Raw genomic sequence first — 21,710 nt, 5'->3', positions numbered from 1 at the left:
CCATACTGCATAAAACTGTGCAGATTTTACCTTGTGAAAGAATACTATAATAGCTCAGATGAACAGCAATGAAGACCTAGGCTAGTTTTATCTGTAAAGAATAGGCAATGGAAATAAGAGAAGGTGAGAAGGTAAAACTGACAAGGTGAGGGGAGAGAAAAGATAAGGAAAAAATATTTAGGACAGAAATAAAGCAATCTGGAAAATAGAAGGTTTATTGTTGGTCAGTCATTTCAATCGTGTCTGATTCTTCATCACTCTATTTGGAGTTTTCCTGGCAAAGATACTGGAGTGGTTTATAATTTCCTTCTTCAGCTCATTTTTATAAATGAGGATACTGAGGCAAATTTAAGTGACTTGCCCAAGGTCATACTGAGGCTATACCCTCATTTACTGTACCCCCATTACTTCCCCAAAAGTTTTTAGGGAATGATAAAAATTTCTGTGTTTGGACATCTTGAATTTGACATCACTATGGAATAGCCAGTTGAGATTTAGAACTGTAGAGATAAAAGAAATGAGGGCTAGATATGCAATTTAGAAAGTTATGTGCAAAACAATCATAATTAAATCTATGGGAATAGAAGATGTCATTGAAACAGTATGGAGAAAGAAGAGGATGCAGAATAAAGTTCTAAGACACAATCATATTTAGGGAACACAAGATAAATGATTCTGATAAAGAAAATAAAATAGAGTAATTCAGAAATTCAGGAAAAGAATAACAGAGAAGTGTTCTAATGAGAGAGTCAACATGTTGCACATTATAACTTACCCCATCATGATTTCAATATATTGTAGATCGGCATAAGAATTTAATGGGAATTTGAGGGGAGTTTTATAGAAACCACAGACAAGCTAGCAGACATCACAGAGCCTATGAGCAAATACTTAACCCAAATTTTATAATAAGATACTATAAATACCCCATAAAAGAAAAAATTCAAACTTCTCTAGTATGAAGGGATGCCAAAAAAATTTATGCAGATTTTCCAGAGTTCAGGGATATGATGTCCCTGCCTATATGGATGAGATAAATAATCAGGAAAGATGAAAAGTAATCTCAGAGGAGAAAACATTAATAGTGAGGAGAATAAGAAAAGGCTTTCTACAAGAGATTGGATGTGAGCCAACTTATACAATAAAGGTGAAGAGGAAAAGGCATTGCAGGAATGTTGGAAACAGAGTAAGGGCCCAAAGACAGAAAATAGAGCATCATGTAAGAGGAACAAGCCCCAGTAGGCTAAAGTTGCAGTCTTACAAGAGTGAGAAAGTTAAGTATGAGAGAGAAAGTGTAAGATTTTAAAGAGTTTAAATACCTTTTACATTTGATTGCTATGCATCAGAAAAGCACTTTCGTAGCTGAATCAAGATATGGGTAAAGACTTAGGCAGGGAGACAAATTAGAAGGTTTTTGAAATAGTCCATTGGATGAGAAGGGTCTGAGAGAAAGAAGTATGTATAAGAGATATTAAAATAGAAATGATAAAAAAAAATGGCAATAGATTGTACACATGGGTTAACGTGAAGAGTTAAGATGACATCGAAGTTGTGAACTTGAGTGACTAGGATGATGGTAATGCCCTCAAAAGTAAGAGGGAAGTTCGGAAAACGAGAGAGGTTGAAGTATATGGGAACAAGAGAGCGAATAAAGTGAAGAAACAGAGTCATGACCTTGAAAGCAATTTCAGAAGACCAGTCATGACAAAAAACAGATTTCAAGGGGTTGGTAACGGAGATAAGAAAGTGTGGCCACACATATATAGATAGGTATTGTGTTCTTTTAAGGAGTTTGACTGTTAAAGGGAGGAGAGATTTAAAATAATCATTCACTTAATCCCAACCACCTTGCCCCCCAACAGATGGTATAAAAAATTTTTAAAGAAAAAAGAAAACATCTCTCTATAGTTTTAAATCTCAAATATCATGCTTAAAAGTAGTAAAATCTCACACGTTATCAGGCAAAAAACACCTGCAATAGTCAATAAGGTACTATCATAGTAAAATCTAGCAAATATGGCATACTGTTCTAATAAGTGTCTATTGATATTAATTATTAATTCTACCTGATCAGCCATCAAATTTTTTTTCAAATAAAGATTAAATAAGAGCCAAGAATCCTTATAAGTTATTGCTTTTTGCAATTAAAATTCTAATACAGATTAAGAAATATTGACCCTAAGCATTTCATAAATAAAACTCAGTAGAAATAACAGAAACTAAGGCAAGGAGGCAAAGCAATTTCATAGTTTTCACAAAGATTTGATGAAATGCATAACTAGATTACACTGGATACAGGTGTATGTTATCCAAAAGAAATAGGAAAAAGAAAAGGAAATGAGGCTAGGTTAAGTTTTATTAAGAAGATGCATTCATAAGGAAATAGTGGAACCAGAGAGAAGTATAATGAATAGAGATAAAAATCAATGAGGGAAAAAACAGAAGTGACTTTCTAATTAGCCAGAAAGAGGAAACTAATGAGGAATTTAGAAATTGTCTAATGTTTTAAATAAGGAGATAGTGAGAGCATTAACATGCCCTTGATGAACTCAAGTCACATGGCCAGGATTAACTAGATTCTCCTTGAAAGAACTGGCTGGCATAATTTCTGAACAAGTCAGTGATATCTGAAACATCACAGAAAATGCAAGTGGTAACCCAAGACTGGAAAAGAGCTGATGTTGCCCCTTTTCAAAATAAAGAAGAGAGTGAGCCAGTGAGTTTAACTGATTTCAGGGATGATTGCAAACAGAATAATGAAAAATATGGTTGACAAATATCTAGATAGAAAAAAAAAAAGGGGGGGACAAGATAATCATGGCAGACTAATTTTCCTTCTTTAACAGGATTACTAAATTAATGGATGAAGGAAACGTTAATAGATACAATTTAACCTAGATTTTAACAAAAACTTTTGATAAAGTATCTCATACTCTTTTAGAGAAGATAAAAAGATATGGACTATATAATGTAGTTAAGATAGATTAACTGATTCCATCTATTTAACTGAATGGTCAGACACAATATGGACTTAATTCATGACTCAGATATCAAGGTGGCAAGAAATCTCCAGTAGAGAATCAGAGGGATCTGTGCTTTGTCATTTTAACCTGTTTATGAATAGTATATAAAAGTATAGTGGGCATGCTCATCACATTTGCACCAATCTAGAAGGCAAAGTTAATACACAGGATAACAAAGTCAAGATCCAAAAGAACCCTAACAGAATAGAGTATTGGGGTGAATCTAATGATATTAAATTCAGCAGAAATATCTTACATTTTGGTGTAAAATAAATAAAACAACCCCAAACACACAACTTTACAACACAAAATGGAAGGCATAGTAGAATAACACTTGCTCTCAAAAAAGATTATAAGGTTTTAGTGATGACAAGTACCATATGAATCAGTAGTATGATATGTTAGCAAAAAAACAAAACAAACAAAACAAAACAAAAAAAAAACAGAATGTGATCTTCAGGTGCATTAAAATTTTAGGCATAATTTTCAGACATGGGGAATTAACAGTCCCAATGTATTCTGCCTTCATCAGACCTCATTTGGAGTATGTTCATTTGTAGGTATCACAGGTTTAAAAGGAAATTAATGAGCTGGAGAATGTCCCAAAGAGAGCAATCGGATTAATAAAGGGCATTAAGACCATGTTTTATTAGGATTGGTTGAAGGAACTGGGAATGTTTAGCTTGGAGAAGAGAAGACTTGGGGAGCGCCTGACAGTTATCTTCAAGTACTGAAAAGGCTATCGTATTTAGAAAGAATTAGATTTGTTCCTTAGCCCAGAGGATAAATTTAGGCTTGATTTCAGGTAAGGCTCCCTAACAATTAGAGATAACTCTAAAAGGAACAGGCTGTGTTAAGAGGAGGCTGGTTTACTTTCCTTGCTGGATGGTTACTTGTTAGGTGTGTTACAATGGTTATTTCTTTTATGTACAGATTAAATTAGATAGTCACTGAGTTCTCTTCCATTTCTCAAATTGTGTCTTACTGATATTTCCACAGTTTTTACTGAAAAGCTTGCTTCAAAATATACAACATAAATCTCTCTCCATCACATAACTTTTAACATTAATTCTATACATTTTAGTTCTCTCTAACTTTTGAGACAGACTAATGAAAACACTCAATCCTTATAACAATTGTTTACCTAATTCTGACTTTTTTGTCATAGAAATATTCATATAATACAATAAACATGCTTCTATTAAAAGACCTAATATTTTAAGTATTTTACAGTAGATAAATAACATCAAACAGTAACCATAATAATCACTCTATGATGTCTTCAAATAGGCTCAGTGAACACATTTTTGTAAGTTATAAAGATAACTTAGATAGTGGTAGAGCCACAAGCAAAATATGGCCTATCAAAATGATACAAAAAAAAAAAAAATGTGCTGCTGAATCCATCTTAAGGACTTAAAAATGTAAAATCTATTATTTAACACCTATATACTAACTTTCTTGCTCCACTTCATTTAAAGATACATTTGGCCTCTTAGCCAATATTTTTTTTTCTTTATTATCAAATGACACTTTCAAACTTTAGGAGACTTCTTAAGCCTTGGGATTTTAAAATGATTTTTAATTAAATGTTTTTTGGCCACTCTTAGAAAAAATGAGGGCAGATAGGAAGTAAGGCTGACAAAAAGAGGGTTTATTTCAATCATTATTAGTACCACTACTATCCATGACACAATTTGTCTAACCTCTTTGAATTCTAGTTACTGATTTGTAAAATGTAAATAACATACATCTCAAGAGTACTCGGAGAGGAGAGGAAGGAAATTAAATTCTATGTGATAGAATTAAATACATTCTACACTGCTGAAAGGTACATTCATCTTAATTCTTAGTAGTTTATATATATATATATATATATATTTATCACATTTTATCATGGATATCTACAATAAATTCTAAAAAGATTTATAAATTTAGTGCAATAATGTGAAGCTAACATGGTTTTTGGACAAAATTTGTAACAGTCATTTATTTTTAATTATAGCTAACAACTAAATATAATGGTACATAAAAGTGGTATTAATAGTATAATAAGTCTAAGGTATTAAAAGATCTAAGAGTTTGTCCCTCAATATTTTTGATGTCTATTTTACTTTTTTGTACAATGGTTCCAACTCTATCCTTTACCAAAAACCAAAAAAATAAAATAAAATAAAAATTAAAAAATAAAAAAAAAATCCCAGAAAAAAATCCTTTAAAAATAAATCTAGTATCCAGGTGTTTTGTTTTTTTTTAACTAAACAAATGTTTACATATAATTTTACTTAAGATATATCAGAATTATACAATTTGGTGAAAATGATACATTTCCTGTAAACATACTATTTATTTCTGAATTAAAATTAAATGTAATTTGTTGCTAATTATTTTAATCCTGGGGGAAAAATTATTTATTTTATAATATAGTGAGAAATCAGCTTAAGACAAAAAAAAAAAATCACTAAAATAAAAACAAATGAAGAAAAATTTTTAACTTCATTCTTTACTAATTTCCTTTTTTTCTACTAGAGACCAATAATTAAAACAAAAACTATTAGAGGACCTTAAAAAAATAAACTTTTTAATTTTCTAAGATGCTTTATGGTCTAGTTTAAAATTACCTTCAAAACTTTACACCAAAAATATTTTACTTTCAAAGAATAATTAAGAAAACAAGTTTTTGCACCTTAGGGATACTAGATATAGTGTGTGATATAGAGGTTAGTATATTGACTTTGGTTTAACATCTGTCCATGATACCATTAAACAACGAGTAAATCTCTTAACCACTCTAAGCCTCAGTTTCCTAATCTGTAAAAAGAAGAAAACATACCTGTAGTATCTCCTTCAAACAACATTATGCAATATAGGTATACTGTATAATGTATAATGTGTATATGCATAATATGTAATGAATGTATAATGTATATTGAATGTATTGTGTATAATGAAGCTTTTTGTAAACCTTAAAGCATCATATAAATATTAGCCATGATGATTGACAGTTCTGTAACTTGCCTGGATGCATGATTTCAGAAAATAAAGAACTAGAAGATTAACTCAAGCCATCAACAAGATTACATGAAATGTATAAAAATTCAATAGCCAATAACTAAAAATTTATCTTTCAACAACATAAGCTGAGACTTTACAAAGATACATCAATCTGTGAAATGTAGCTGCTCCATAGCTGATAATGGCACAAATTTGAACACCTCCCTCTGAAGCCAATCACTTTGATTAAGGAAAGAATTGATGTCTCAGTCACAGGGCTACACTATTAGGCTACGTACTAATCTTCTTCCCAGTTCTGATTCAAAATGTCAGATAAAAGTCTATTTTGTTTATATCCTAGATTATGGGTTTACATGATAATTTTTGTTCTAAATATTTAACATACAAATACCATTTAGTTTCCTCTGAAGTGCTTCTTCTTCAAGTGTAATGATATAAATTTGTTCATCCAGGTCTTCAAGAATCTGAATACAGAAATAAAATTATTAACTGATATAGTAATGTAAAATAAATGATCATTATCTTTTAATTTATCTACAAAACTCAAAATGCTATTAAATGTTAATTATTATTAGGCTATAATTCAGTCAAAACATTTTCAAGCTAAAGAATATATATACACACACACACACATATGTATATATACATACACACGCATATATATATGTATACACAAACACATTACTAAATATACAAAAAAATTGCCCCAAATGTTTGGTTTACTAATTTGAATTCTAAAGAAGTCAAAAGTTATTTCTTTATCAAGTAATCTGCATTTATTTCATTTACCAAAAGCATGAAGCTAAAGAAAACTGTTTTTTTAATAATTACCAAATATAATAATTTCTAAGGATACATAAACAAATATTATATGCTTATATATGCTCCAAAAGTAATAATTTAAAACTAAAAAGGACCTAAAATATTTAGCTCAATAATTATTTTCTTCCTTGTATATACCAACCTGTTGAACATTTACTTTAATTTGGCACAAATGAGCCATAAAATTAAATAGCATGTAATATTTTGCCATTTTTTACTATGAAAATACCATTTTGAAATTTAACTGTCCTTTATCAAAGTCAACCTGTAATGAAGCCAATTAATGAAATGCAGGAATTTAAATTTTAATATCATATAACTCATTTCCATCATGTCATAATTCCCTCTAAATTGAATGAAAATGAAAATAATATTAGTCAACTTGATTATATGTGCTACCCTCCCAACTCCCCTCTCCACCCTCCAATTCCCAGGGTAACACAGTTACCTGACACATAGTAGATACTTGTTGATTCAACCTTATTTTTGCATTTGACAATGAAAAATCAGCAATATATTCTTTAATTGTTTGCTTTGTTTACATCACATTGCATCTGCGTAATCTTGTGATGTATAACAGCAATTCAAGTCAGAAGTTTTTGGTTCTAAGATCAATTTCACCTCTTTCTAGCTGCTTGATTTGGAGTTAGCCATTAAACCATTATAAACCAAAGGTTTCTCAGTGGTAAAATAAGAAAAGTAATACTGCCCTGACTATTTCACAATGCAGATCAAATGAAATAATACATGTGAAAGTATATTGCAAACTGTAAATCACAACACAAAGATAATTATTGTTATTCAGCCCTTGTTCTAACAGAAAAATACTTTAAAAACCACATACTTAACTATACCCCTCACTCCAAGGAAGATCTGAGAGAGGACAGAATTGCTTGAGATTAGTATTTTGCATCAGTCTAAGAGATAAACTATTTATTTCCAAAATGGAAGACCTTATCAGGTAGAAAAAGAGAATAAAACTGTTTATTTTTAAAAGTTTCTCTGAAACCAGGTCTTCACGTTATAGTTTCATAATTTTATATAAATAGATTCCTGAATAAAATAATATATATCAAATGCAAAAAAAAAAAAAAAAGCCAAAAATGACTGATTTTTACAAAAATTGTGCTCTCAATCTCCTGTCAGTACAAATAATCAAGACCTTGCTTTTCAAAGTCTAACTAGATAAATAATCAATCTAATACAATATATCATATATGTCAATGATATTGGCTTAATATGAAATATACTTCTAGAAATTATATTAAAATGAATGTACATTTCTTTTAAAAATTTGTACTTCTATTTACACATACCTATGAAAACACAATTTTATGAAATTGATAAATGAGATAAAGTTAATTCATACTACATATGGATTTTTCCATTTATAAAAAAAATTTACTGTGGGGGAAAAAATTAGTAAATTCCACTAGTATATCTAAGTCCATCAAGTAATTAATCTTCAAAGATCTACTAATAGAGAAATTATTTAGAATCACTACCAATTGAAAGATTAATAGTAAAAGTCTTCTATAAATTAAATTTAAAATTGATGAAAAATTTAATTCATAAAAAATAAATTGTTATATGATACAAATACATATACATATATGTATTTTGTATGTATTTTTAAAGAATAATTCTACTAAGCAAAAAGACTAGGTAAAAAATATCCAAGTTTTCTATATTAAGTCTTGAAATACTGTAAAATTTCTATTTAGAGAAAAATTGTTCAGAAATCATCTGCTGACTCTGAGCAATTAATTTTACCTTGCAAGATCTTAATATCCTCTTCTGTTAAATAAGTATAAACACGTGATCTTTAAAGTTCCTTCCACTAAGATCCTATGATTCACCTAAAAAAGCAGGATGCTAGGCTAAAATGAGCTTATACCTTTAAGAATTAAGAAACTTTGATTTAAATGAAAAAGAAAATTTTTCGAGTAAGGCTTAAGATTGCTATTATACATACATCACTAAACTGTAAGTTAAAATATAATTTTTAAAATGTTCAAATGCAATTACATTTATTTTTGTAGAAAAAAAGAATGCAAAATACTTACTGTTGGTTTCACCAACAATTGACCCATGACTGTAAACATTCGTGAAAGCCCAACTGGTGTGCATACTATAGAAGATAAATTGTTTACTAAGAGACAAATTTTTAGATTTCAAAGTAAAGATAAATACATTAGTGATCTACTATGACACACTGAAATTAAGATGATCCTTTTTGGCATTCTCATGGACTATTTAGATTGTCACTTTTAATATTGGCAAATATCATATAGCTATTTTTAACTCTTGCCTGGCACAAAATAAAATGACAAACTATTATATTATCACAGTGAAAACATTTTAACACCAATGATTAACAATTACTCAATGCCAACAATTAAACAGTGCCCATCTCTTTGATACCTCTTCTAAATTAAAAATACATTTAAGTATATTAATGGAATCACATTCTTAATAGAAAGGTCATCATGGAATATTTTAAACAAATTAAAGTTCAATGTGAGTAGAATAAGTGTGATACTGAAAAAAGTCTACAGTATTATCCACATGACTAATAACATTTTAATTTCCAACATAAATAAAAATAAACAGAAATAAAATAATATACTAGAACTTCATTCTAAGACATGTTAAAGGACAAAACTTGGTAGTATATGTTATAGTGAGAAAAAGATACATTATATATCAGTAGGTCAATGTGAACTTCAATATAATCAAATGAATTTTCAGACAATTGAATCTGTCTTGATTATATTCAACCAACCAGAAAAACACAGCTTAACCAATTTTTACTATTTTTCCTCCCTAAAGGATTTCTTAAGATATTAGTAATAGAGAAGTGAGATATGCTAAATAAAAACAACAAAGTTGCTATTTAGTGCAATGGTTAACCACATTTTTGGAATTTAAATCATTGCTTCTATAAACTTGTAATTCCTATAAAACAAAAAAATGCTATGGTAAACTTTAAAAAATATCATTAAAATGTTTCAGTTGGAGGTCAAGAATAAGACCTATGTTAAAGGTGTTCCACATAATAAAGGTCTGTATTTCACTATGCACATGAAGGAAGGTATTATCTGAAATCTAAGCATTATATAGTTCACGCTTGACTATGCATATATAGTGTATCTACAGCAAATTTTAATCACAATCTAAACATTGCTAGCAAGAACCTAACATAGTTCTAGGCTGCTTTACCACACTGCAGATATGGAAATGGAATCTAATTTTAACCTCTATTAATTAAAAAAAATTAAAAAGTAAAGCTGTAGGAAGATTCTTTCCAAACAGAAATAATTTCTAAATAAAAAGATGTGTTAGATTATTTGTACTCTTCTGATAATGTAGGTGTGTCAGTGTTGAATATATATTTAAAATTAAGAACATGGGGTTTACAAGGACAAGTTTTAACTCTACTTTTAAATGATTTTAAGTTTTTCTTGTTTTGGATCATTTAAGCAGATACCATCATTTAAAAAATAAAACATTTTTGAAAGTGCATATGTTAAGTTGAAGCTTAAAATAAAATGCAATATTTGAAAACCTAAATCATTTTTTCTAGTCTACTACCATATAATATTATATTAAATCATTACTTATACACTCAGATCCTGGCAAGCAGCAATGAGACAGCATTTAATATTTTAAAAATATGAATGATTTTATTTATTCATTCCTTTAAGTAATATAATTGCAATTGTATTCAAGTTATTAAAAAGACTAAGCTACATAAAACTCTGAAATACATATATGAACATATAAAATGGTAATGTTTTTAATATTTACATATAAAACTATATAAAATATGAGAAAAGCTGGTAGCTAGCCAAATTTCTTACTAGATAGCAATTTCAAATGAAATTATTGCTCATTTGGGTATAGTACAGAGAATGGAAAGAACTGATAGAAATATTGCAAAATATTACTACTTCAAAGTAAAAAAAAATCTCTATTTAATAAAAATAATCCTAGCAAGGTCAAGGAAAGCTAAATGAATGCTCAGGAAAGTAGAGTGAGGTAGATGGGAAGTAACAGATTCAGAGCAAAAAGAAGACAATGATACACATCTTAGACACAATTCAAAACTAACATCAAGATTTGGCTCTACAGAAATGAAAGAAAATAGCTATTACTATACACCTAAAGCTAGACAGAGAAGAAAGCAAATACCATGCAAGTAAAATGATTTATCAGACTAGAATACTGAGGAACCAGTAGCAAATGGAAACTAAATTTTTTAACCCTGAAATTATGTATGTATACAATAAGACAAATGTCTTCTAAATTGTAAGTTTTCTAATGTCGCATACATATACATGTTTAGTGTATGTTATGTGCTTTAGGTCAATATTCTTAAATTTTGTTTTAACTATTTAATATGAAATAGAATAGTTTATTTTGTATTTTAGCTCTACATTTTTTAGCTACTGAAATGGCAAAAAGACCAAGTTATATCAACATTATCCTTCTTATTGAAGTTTATTTTTAAAATGAATACTATTAGATATATGAGAAACATAATTTAATGGATTCTTGAAAGAAAATGCAATTAATAAAAAAAAATAGTCAAAACCTAGAAAAGTAAGAAAATCTGAACTCAAAGAAATGACAAGTTCCTGGAATCACAAGTTCTGGAAATCTCTATTAAAATTGAGTCTTAGGATATGGGCTGATGGAGTTTGTTAATAAAACCTGACTTCCACTAACCAGAAGAATACTTACAAAGAAGTAATAAACATCCCATTAATGATATACAGGAATATAAATAAGGTAGGTAGAATTCCCAGAGATCTGTAACAAAAATATTTTAACATATGTATTAAATATTGTATATACATGTTAAGATATTAAACATTAAATAGTTAGTTAGTTATTATTAAATCTGATGAAATTAATTCAACTCAATCAAAATTTGTTAAGTGTCTACTATATGTAAGACACTATGTTGGTGAGATAAAAAGACAAAAACAAAATCTTCATCAAATTTATATTACACTGAGTACATACAATATGTAATATAATAGAAAGAAAATCGGCTATGAAGCTTGGACCTAGGTTAAAATAGTACCACTAGTTAATAAAATCACTACTATTTATATACCACTTTAAGGTTTGCAAAGGATATTAGAAAACATTAGGGCATTACAAACATTAGCTATCCTCACAATCACCCTGGGAGGTGCTGTTATTATCCCTATTTTACAAATGAGAAAAATTTTTTTAAAAAGAGGTTGTATCTTACTTGGGTCATACAGATAATAAGTGTCTAAGACTTCATTTAAATGTAAGCCTTTCTAATTCCAAACCTAGTACTCTATCCACTGGGCTACTTGAAGGTCTTTAGGTGAATCTCTTCATTTCCCTGGGCCTTTGTTTCCCACAATGCAAAAGGATAAAATTTGGTTAGATGGCTTTCTGAAGTTAGGGCTTTACAGCCCTAACTCAATGATTTTACAGATATATAAATATACAGTAATCTGAGGAAAAGCACATTCACTGTGAGCAGGAATCTGGAAGAATCAAGAGAAGGGTTACAGAGCTTGTGCCAATGCTCCAAAGCAGCACTAGAATGAAGGGAATAATGGGATGTAAGGCTAAAAGACAGAATGGACCAAATTAAGGACTTTATCTTACTAACAATAGAGCAAAAGGATTTAGAAAACAGAAAATTTTTGTAAAACTTTACAGAGGAAATACTTTTGTGGCATCTTAGAAACTTTGTTTTGGCTATGACCAAAAACATCTTGGATGGATACTTCAACAATCAGCAGTGATATTAAGTATGTGGTAGACACATGAATAAACTATGCTGGAAATCATTTTCAAGTGCTGATTAAAACATATTACAAGAATGTAAAAGTATTAAATGGTGACCTGCCACTGAGAAGTTATTTGAAAGAAATAAATTCCTTACCATACAGAGATTCCATACTGGCAGCATCATTGTCAATGAGAGCAGACGCTACCCATACTATTCCAAGAATAAGCAATGCAAGAAGAATCAGCATAACAACAGTTTCCAAAATCCGTGCTCTGATTCCCTGAAAAGTATAATCAGAATAAAATTTTAAATATCTTTTTCTATTTGTTAAGTTAATTTAAAACTGCAGAATAATTCTTTACAAAGGAAAAGATGTTGTTTTACTGCAGAGGAAAAAAATCTTAAGTGCTTACACCTCTTAAAGGATTCTCTAGTTGATTTTTTCTTTTAAACCCACGGGAAATACAATCACCTTAAACTCAGAAATAAAATACACTCCTCGTTAATCTCAGGATTCCATAAAAACATTTTTATAACATAATTTTGCAAAGTCATTTTTAAAGATGGATTACTTAACACTTTCAGCTAAGAAAGGATATTAGCAAATTTTTATCTATGATTTCAATCAAGGGAATGGAAGGTCAATTATGGCATATAGCCAAACAACTTAGCCAGCATTAAACACTATTTAGGTACCATGTATCACTTAAGAATAGAATTTCCTATTGTAATTAGTACTGTATACTCTTCACAGTCTACAGAGCCCTCAAGTGTACAGCTAAAGAACTGCTCATTTTATTTCTATACTGCTATTACATTAGTTTTATGGATTACATCATCCTTTCTCTGCACTGGACATGACATTAACTAATTCACAATAATGGGAGCATTACTTTATTGTAATTGTCATATGTGTATACATATATAAAATTATAATTATTTTAATATAGAACTAATTTTATCCTGAAGATCAAGATGCTGTAATTTGAAACTGAGATCTAGCCACCAAAATAAGAAAAAAAAAAAAAAAACTAAGAGAAAGTATTTTATTATAAAACCTGAAAAATGATGGCAGAAGACTGAACAAACATCAAAATTTTAAGACCAATATAAGCATTTTAAACTGTAATGCTTACTCCTAATAAAATTTAATAAATATTAATGTTAAGTTTATAGTCCAGTTTGTTATAAATTATAAAGCAATATGTTTTTAAGTAGGTAGAATTTATTAATAACTCTGAGTTGAAATTTCTTTATTTAAGAGTCTTGGAAAAAGTTTTTTTCCCCCCAGTTTTTGAAGGAGTGAAATCAAAATAAGGTACACAATTAGAACTATTATTATGGTCTAGGCACTTATTAAGTACAAATAAAAGAATAGAAATAATACTACTAACAACAGGTATATACATAGCAGGTTTTAAGATTGGCAAAGTTTTTAACACACTGATCACATTTGATCCTCACAACCATGGGAGCTAAGTATATTTTATTGTATGTATGCACATTTTATTTTCAAAGGTTTTTTTTCCAAATACATGCAAAGATAGTTTTCAACATTCACCTTTGCAAAATCTTATGTTCCAAAATTTTCTCCTTCCCTTACCTCTACCCCCTTTCTCTCCTAGATAGTAAGCAATCCAATATAGATTAAACATGTGCAATTTTTCTAAACATATTTCCATATCTGTCATACTGCTCAAGAAAAATCAAATCAAAAGAAAAAACACACAAGAAAGAAAACAGGCAAACAAACAACAAAAGGTGAAAATACTATGCTCTGCTCCACGTTCAGTCTCTCTTCCCATCATAAATCTATTGGAACTGACCTGAATCACTTCATTGATAAAAAGAGCCACGGCTATCACAATTGACCCTCACATAATAATAATGTTCTCTTGGGCCTGTTCACCTCACTCAGCATCAGTCCATGTAAGCCTTTCCAGGTTTTTTCTGAAATCAACCTGCTCATCATTTTTAATAGAACAGTAATATTCTATTACATTCATATGCCATTCCCCAACTGATGGATATCCACTCAATTTCCAGTTCCTTTCACAGATAAAAGAAATTAAAGCATATAACTGATATTACTGGTCAAGGGTCACTGATCTTTTAGCTCTAAATTTTGACTATGATATTCCTGGTGGTTTTAATTTTGGAGTTTCTTTCAGGAAGTAACTGATAGATTCTTTCTATATCCACTTTGCCCTTATGTTCTAAGAGATCTGGGAAATTTTTTTTTAAAATTTATTAAAATATGGCATATATGTTCTTTTTTTTGGTCATGATGTTTATATAGTCCAACGACTCTTAATTTTTTTCTCTTCAATCATTCAGACAAGCTGTTTTTCCTATAATTTATTTATATATACATATATGTATATATATAAACATATTATAATATAAATTAATATAATATTATATTATTATATTATTGTGTAATATATAACAATATTAATATAAATATTAAAACAAATGCTAATATATACATATGTGCATATGTATATATTAGCATTTGTTTTAATATTTCTTATTACATCATACAATCATTGGTCTAGTTGGTTTATTCTAATTTTCAGGAAGTTTCTTACATAGGTAAGATTTTTGGACCAAGTTCTTGTACCAAACTGGAACAACCTTTCCAATTCTTTCTGATTGTTCTATTTCACAAGTACTCACAAGTCATTTATTAAAAAAATTTTAAATTTTTTTTTTAACCTTTGCTTCATCTTTGTCAGGCATTCTAGACAAGCTTGTGTAGAGACTGTTTTTCTTTGAAAAATTGCTTGTAAATGCTTTAGAGTTATTTTCTGTGTCAAATGTTTCTGCCACTCTAATAGCTTATGATGGTGGCTGTTTGTGTGTTGTTTGCTCATTCTTCCAGCCTACTTCCTAATATCAGACTTGATAAAAGATCTACACATTTTTGGAAGGAAAATCTTGATTCAAAGGGTTGCTTTTTTCTTATTGAGTGTTGTATTATTCCAGGTTCACAAGAGCAGTGTCAACTGAGAACTGAAAGCTTTCAGTATTCCCAAAGTAGTCTGAACCAGAGAAATTTCATTGTTGTTCCCTTCCACTCTCTCCAATCTGAGCTCTCCAAGTCTTTGTCCTGAGTTTGGACCTGAACAAAAACTCCTATCAGTCCCTTAAGAATGCTTCTGGCTCCGTAAGATGAAACAAAGGGTTCCCCTTTGGCCTAGGATTTCTGCCTTGATCATTCCTCTAGCAAGCTAGGCTAGATGCTAGAAGTGAAAATTCTTGGAGCTTGGGGTATGAGCCACCTCACTGATTTGCCACTGATCTCTAAATTTCCTCCTTTTTCTACACACACAATCGGGACCTCTCTATCTAGAAATGCCACTGTACTATGTAGATCTCCTTTTTGGTCCATGCTAGATTTGGGACTATGGAATGGATGACAAAGTTGGTACTTGTTCTCTTTGCAGTGCCTCAATGTAGATTTGTAAAGATTGCTATCCCTACATACTCCATATCAAAGAATCAAATAACAGTTATCCTTGGGTACTTTATCCCATCTGCAGAGTTATTCACTGAAATAACCAGACATCCTTCCAACTATTACATTGAGACTTAGGTTGATAACAGTGATACTAAAAAGGTAAAAGGTATGAAAGAAAATAATGAGTGACTAGATCTGATTAAGAAATAATACAATATTCCTAATACATTATCTCAAATATAGTTGGAATTTTCCATTGTTTTGTTTTTTAATATCTCTTCATTATAATTTTTGGATAATTAAGGAAAAACCTTAAGCTTTTAAAAAATCCTTTAAAAATAAAAAATAGGAATTCTTTTGGGGCCAAGGAACCAAAATAATCCATGAAATTTAAAAGGTAATTTTAAAAGCTCCAAAAATAGCAACACCAGCAACAAAACAGATTATTTCAGCAGCAAGATTAAGAAGGAATTAAAATGAAGAAAGACCAAAAATGGATGCCTTAAACAAATAACAAATCACCAATTCCATAATATCAAATTCTAATATCTGATAAAAAATTCTCTAAAATCAAAAATACAAATATAAAGTTTATAAAATTCCATAAAATGAACACTTTTTTAAAATATACCAACCTAGAGTTCAACTATCCTACAAGATATTTGCCGTAACAGAAAGCCATCACTTCCCCACCAAATTCTATTTCTTCTCTGCTACCCTTCATCCTAGGTGAAAAGTACAGCATCTTCTTTCCCAAGGGATATCTCAATCACCAAGCATTTTCCTAGATATCCCCATAGAGGTACCAAGAACAAAGAACACTTAATATATTTCATATAAAGATAATATAATCCTAGCTAGAATTTTCATTTGGAAAATAAAAAATTTTGTCTACAATCTTAATTTTTATTCAGAAGATTAAACATTTTTACTTAAAGAGAGAAGTATTTAGACAGAATTTTAAAATATATATTTTTAAATTTAATTTATATAAATAAAAATTTATTTTAAATGAGATCAGGAAAAATATTAGCTAAATCTTAATGTATAAAAATACATAAAACAACTGAAATTCAGAAAACTATTAAGAAACATGATTAAGAATGTCGAATTTCACCTCACTAACATGTTCACTTTTTTTCCTTCTATTTTTTTCTTTTGTGATTTTTCCCTCTTGTTCAGATTTTCCTCTCCCAACATGATTCATAAAGAAATGTGTTTTAAAAAAAAATTAATGTACATGTGTAACCAGAAAAAAACAAAAAAATTTTTTAAAGATTTTTATGTTTCAATTTTTTTCTACCTTACCTACCTCCTTCCCAAGAGAGCAAGCAATTTGACACAGGTTATATACATTTTTAAATGCTATTTTTAAAAACACATTTCCACATTTGCAATGACTTAATTTTCAAAGAGTTTTTCTTAAAATAGTGGAGCAATTTTCTATAGGCCAGTAATTTTAGAAATGAAATAAGTTCTCCCAAATTAGAAATGAAATAACTTCTCCCAACTAATACTGAAAAAGTTTGTATTCAGCAAGTATTGATAAAGATGCCTCTTTAGTGTGATCTATTACTAGTAAATTTGAGGTTTCTGGTTAAGAAATAGGAATAATTTGAGATATGTTAAATCCTTACAATATAACTGTAATATTTCTCAGTTCATGCCATAATAAACTATAATGTCTAGAATGAATCCTCTAGAATGGAGTCCCAAAAGGACTGATTTGATAATGAATATGGCAAGTACCATTCTCCAAAGCCCTAAGAAGTCTTAAACAATGCCACTTGGCAGTCCTTTTTGTAGTAGTTTGGAAACTGAGTGGATGCCCATCAATTAAAGAATGGCTGAATAAATTGAAGTATATGAATATTATGGAATATTATTGTTCTGTAAGAAATGACCAACAGGATAATTTCAGAGAAGCCTGAAGAGACTAACATGAACTGATTCTGAGTGAAATGAGCAGAACCAGATCATTATACAGGGCAACAACAAAATTCTATGATGATCAATTCTGATGGACACAGCTCTCTTCAACAATGAGATGATTCAAACTAGTTCTAATTGTTTAGTAATGAAGAGAGTCAGCTACAGCCAGAGAGAGAACGATGGGAAATGAGTGTGGTCCACAACATAGCATTTCCACTCTTTTTGTTATTGTTTGCTTGCATTTTTGTTTTCCTTCTTGGGTTTTTTTCTTTCTTGCTAGATCCGATTTTTCTTGTACAGTAAGATAACTGTATGAATATGTATACATATATTGGATTTAATGTATACTTAACATATTTAACATGTATTGGACTACCTGCTATCTAGGGGAGAGGATAGGGGGAAGGAGGAAAAAATTTGGAACAGGTTTTGCAAGGGCCAATGTTGAAAAATTACCAATGTATACATTTTATAAATAAAAAGCTATAATAATAAAAAAAACAATGCCACTTGGAACCACAAAGAATAAATTTACTACATCTTCAACATTACTAAGCTTTAGATAATTGAAGGCTTCTTATCATGACTTCTTATCCTGCCAAATTTTCTTTTCCATAGGCATTAACTTATTTGTTCATTAGCATTTGGTTGCTAGGTCCTCTCACTCTAAGTAGCTTTCTTTTGCTCCAGGTGGTTATTGTTTCTAAGACTTGGGCATAATCCTCCCTATACAACCCATACAAAATGCAGCTGCACCCTCCTTGTTGGATCATATTCTCCTATTAATGAAGCCAAAGAATAAGTCAAGTTAACAACTATTTATTAAGCATTCATTATATGTCAGGCACTGTGCTAAGAACTGAAGATACAAAGTAAGGCAAAAATAACTGCCTTCTAGAAGAAACCAATGTTCTAATGGGGTGGATGGGTGAGAGCAATATTTAAATAACTATGTACATTCAAGACATAGACAAGATAAACTGGGAGTCGTCTCACAGGAGAGGCACTAATATTGAAATGGAAGGGGGAAAGTTTCTTATAAGAGGTGAGATTTTCATCAAGAGTTTAAAAGAAGGCATAAAAGCCAAGAGGTAGAGGGAGAACATTTTAGGCATTTTAGTAGCCATTTCAAATTATTCATTCTGATCTTTTAATACAATCAAAATATTTTAATATTAATTATTATTAAGGTTATATATAACATATATATGCATGCAGATATAGATCGATTGATCTATTTCATTTGAGCTTCAGAAGAAGACTAAGGAGTTTTATAGATAGGGAAACTGAGACTTATAGAGTAATTAGCCTATGATCACATGATTAGAAATAACTGGTTATGAAGTCTTAAGATATATGTGTCTTTGGGTAAATCATTCAAGCTCCCCAGGAATCAATTTCTTTATCTATAAAGTCAGGATAATATCTATAATCCCTACCTCACAGGATTGTTGCTAGACTCAAATGAGATAATGAAAATAAAATACTTTTTGCAAACTCTAAAAGTTCCAAATTATTAAATACAAGATTTTATAAATTATAAAACATTAGTAACTTCTATAAGAGCAGCAAATATCCCAAAAAATCATGAACACTCTTTCAAATATTTTAAATCATGAACAATTCATTAGCCATTTTCTAAAAAATCATTTTCTAGACATCAGTGAAATTTCAACTTTTAAAAACAAAACACAATTTAGAAATGCTCCCTTTAATTGAACGTAAGTAGTCTCTTTAAATTCAGTTTCATTAAACACTAATAAATATGAAATAGTCTTGCAGGGCTTACAATAAAAAATGTCAGCCATTCTTGAGTCCTATTAGTTGCAAGCTATAATTTCAAGGGAATTCTACATTTCTGCATTTCACATAAAATACAACACACATTTTTTTCAAGGTTCTGACCTTGGTCCTCTTCTCTCCTATCTCTACATTCTCCCTTTGGCAACCTCATTCATTTCTATGGTTTCCACTATCAATTGTAACATTACTTAGAGTAAATTTGTATTTCTAGCACTACTTCAAACCTCCCATAAACATTTTAATGGGGCTCCAACATCTTAGATTCACCATAACAAAACTGAGATCCACATCCTTCTCCCTAGCCTGTGATCTTCTCTGACTTTAATATTTCAATAGCATTCGTTCTCTCCCTTAATATTTAAAACTTTGGTCGTTTTTTCTTCCTCCACCCCTCACCTTGCTAATCAATTACCAAGTTCTATCTCTTCTTCTTCATTTGGAGTTGTTCAGTTGTTTTTTCCAGTCATGTATGACTCTTTCAAGTGGGTCCACTTAGGGCTTTCTTGGCAAAGATATTGTAGTGGTTTCCTTCTCCAATTCATTTTACAAAAGAGGAAACTGAGACAAGCAGGGTGAAGTGACTTGCCCAGGGTCACACAGCTGCAGACCAGTTTTGAACTCGGAAGAGGAATCTTCCTGACTCCAGACTCATGTTCTATGCACTATGCCACCTAGCTGCCCTTATACACAATCCATTCTGTTCCACTAGCACTATTCTAGCACCCACCTAGAAAGCAACATTCTTCCAACAGATCTTCCGGTCTCTACTCTCTCCTGGCTCCAATTTGCCCCTCGAGTCACTGCCAGACCAATCTTTCTTAAGCATAAATAAGTTCCAAAAGTCTTTAGCATTTTCCTGCTGTTTACTGACAACCTGGTACCATCCTAACTTTTTGCTTCAAATCATGCTATCCTTCCACTTCTTTTCATGTTCCCTGCATTCTAATCAACCTGGACTATACTCGTCACATGAACACATTTCTATTCCTTCATAATTATGTTGCTTCCTAGGTCAGGAGGCTAAAAAGAGGTGAGAGTAAAAGGAGGGTGGTCAGATGAGCCCATCCCATTAATTATGTTCACCATTGGGAGAAAGGGGAGAAGGGAGAATCCCAGGGAGCAGAGATCATACCTTAAGCCAGGGGTCCTCAAAACTTTTTAAATAGGGGGCCAGTTCACTGTCCCTCAGACTGTTGGAGGGTCGGACTATAGTAAAAACAAAAACTTTGTTTTGTGGGCCTTTAAAGAAACTTCATAGCCCTGGGTGAAGGGGATAAACGTCCTCAGCTGCAGAATCTGGCCCACGGGCAGTAGTTTAAGGACCCCTGCTTAAACCATCGGCACAAAATTTAACCACCGAGATGTTACCAACATTCCCCAACTAGCTATAGCACAACCTCAGTCCAGTTCCATTTTTACTTTCCGGGGTGACACCTTCCCCCACCCAAGTGCACTCAAAGGAGGAGGTAGTTCTCCAATCCAATCTCTATCATCCAATCTGAGCCAGGGATTGCTCCAATGAAATGATACCTTACTTTGTGCTATGGTTCCGTCCCTCTGCAGTCCTACAACCTCCAAGAGGGAATGTCCTTCCCCAGCCCTAAGACAGGGAGTCCCCAGGTCTGGGAAGCCATCCCTTCTCACCTCCATTGCAGAGTTCCTCTCCCTTAAAGATGGCACTCAGGCACCATTTTATGCATGATGCCTTTTCTAAACCTAGCAAGGGTTAATGCTCTCCTTCACAAATAACTCTGTGATAAACCACAAACATGAATTTATTCACTTTAATATATACATATAGTTATTATATATAAATATATACATATTTTATTATATGTATATGTATATATTTATTTCATATTATCTC

General features: G+C 30.7%; 1 protein-coding gene across 1 annotated transcript in view; it reads right to left on the bottom strand.

Annotated features, from left to right (window-relative positions):
* The window catches only part of LMBR1 (limb development membrane protein 1), a 177,891-nt gene that overhangs the window by 47,699 nt on the left and 108,482 nt on the right, over positions 1-21,710 (bottom strand). Inside the window, exons 6-9 of the mRNA XM_051962658.1 lie at positions 12,799-12,925; positions 11,607-11,675; positions 8,927-8,991; positions 6,430-6,502 (exon numbers count right to left, since the gene is read on the bottom strand). Coding sequence (XP_051818618.1) covers positions 6,430-6,502; positions 8,927-8,991; positions 11,607-11,675; positions 12,799-12,925 — 334 coding nt within the window. The remainder of the gene's footprint in view (positions 1-6,429; positions 6,503-8,926; positions 8,992-11,606; positions 11,676-12,798; positions 12,926-21,710) is intronic.

Source organism: Antechinus flavipes, chromosome 5, assembly GCF_016432865.1.
Source record: "Antechinus flavipes isolate AdamAnt ecotype Samford, QLD, Australia chromosome 5, AdamAnt_v2, whole genome shotgun sequence".
In the NCBI taxonomy this organism is placed as follows: Eukaryota; Metazoa; Chordata; class Mammalia; order Dasyuromorphia; family Dasyuridae; genus Antechinus; species Antechinus flavipes.
Note: the sequence above shows the minus strand (reverse complement) of the source record. Positions and strands in the feature narration are given on the sequence as shown.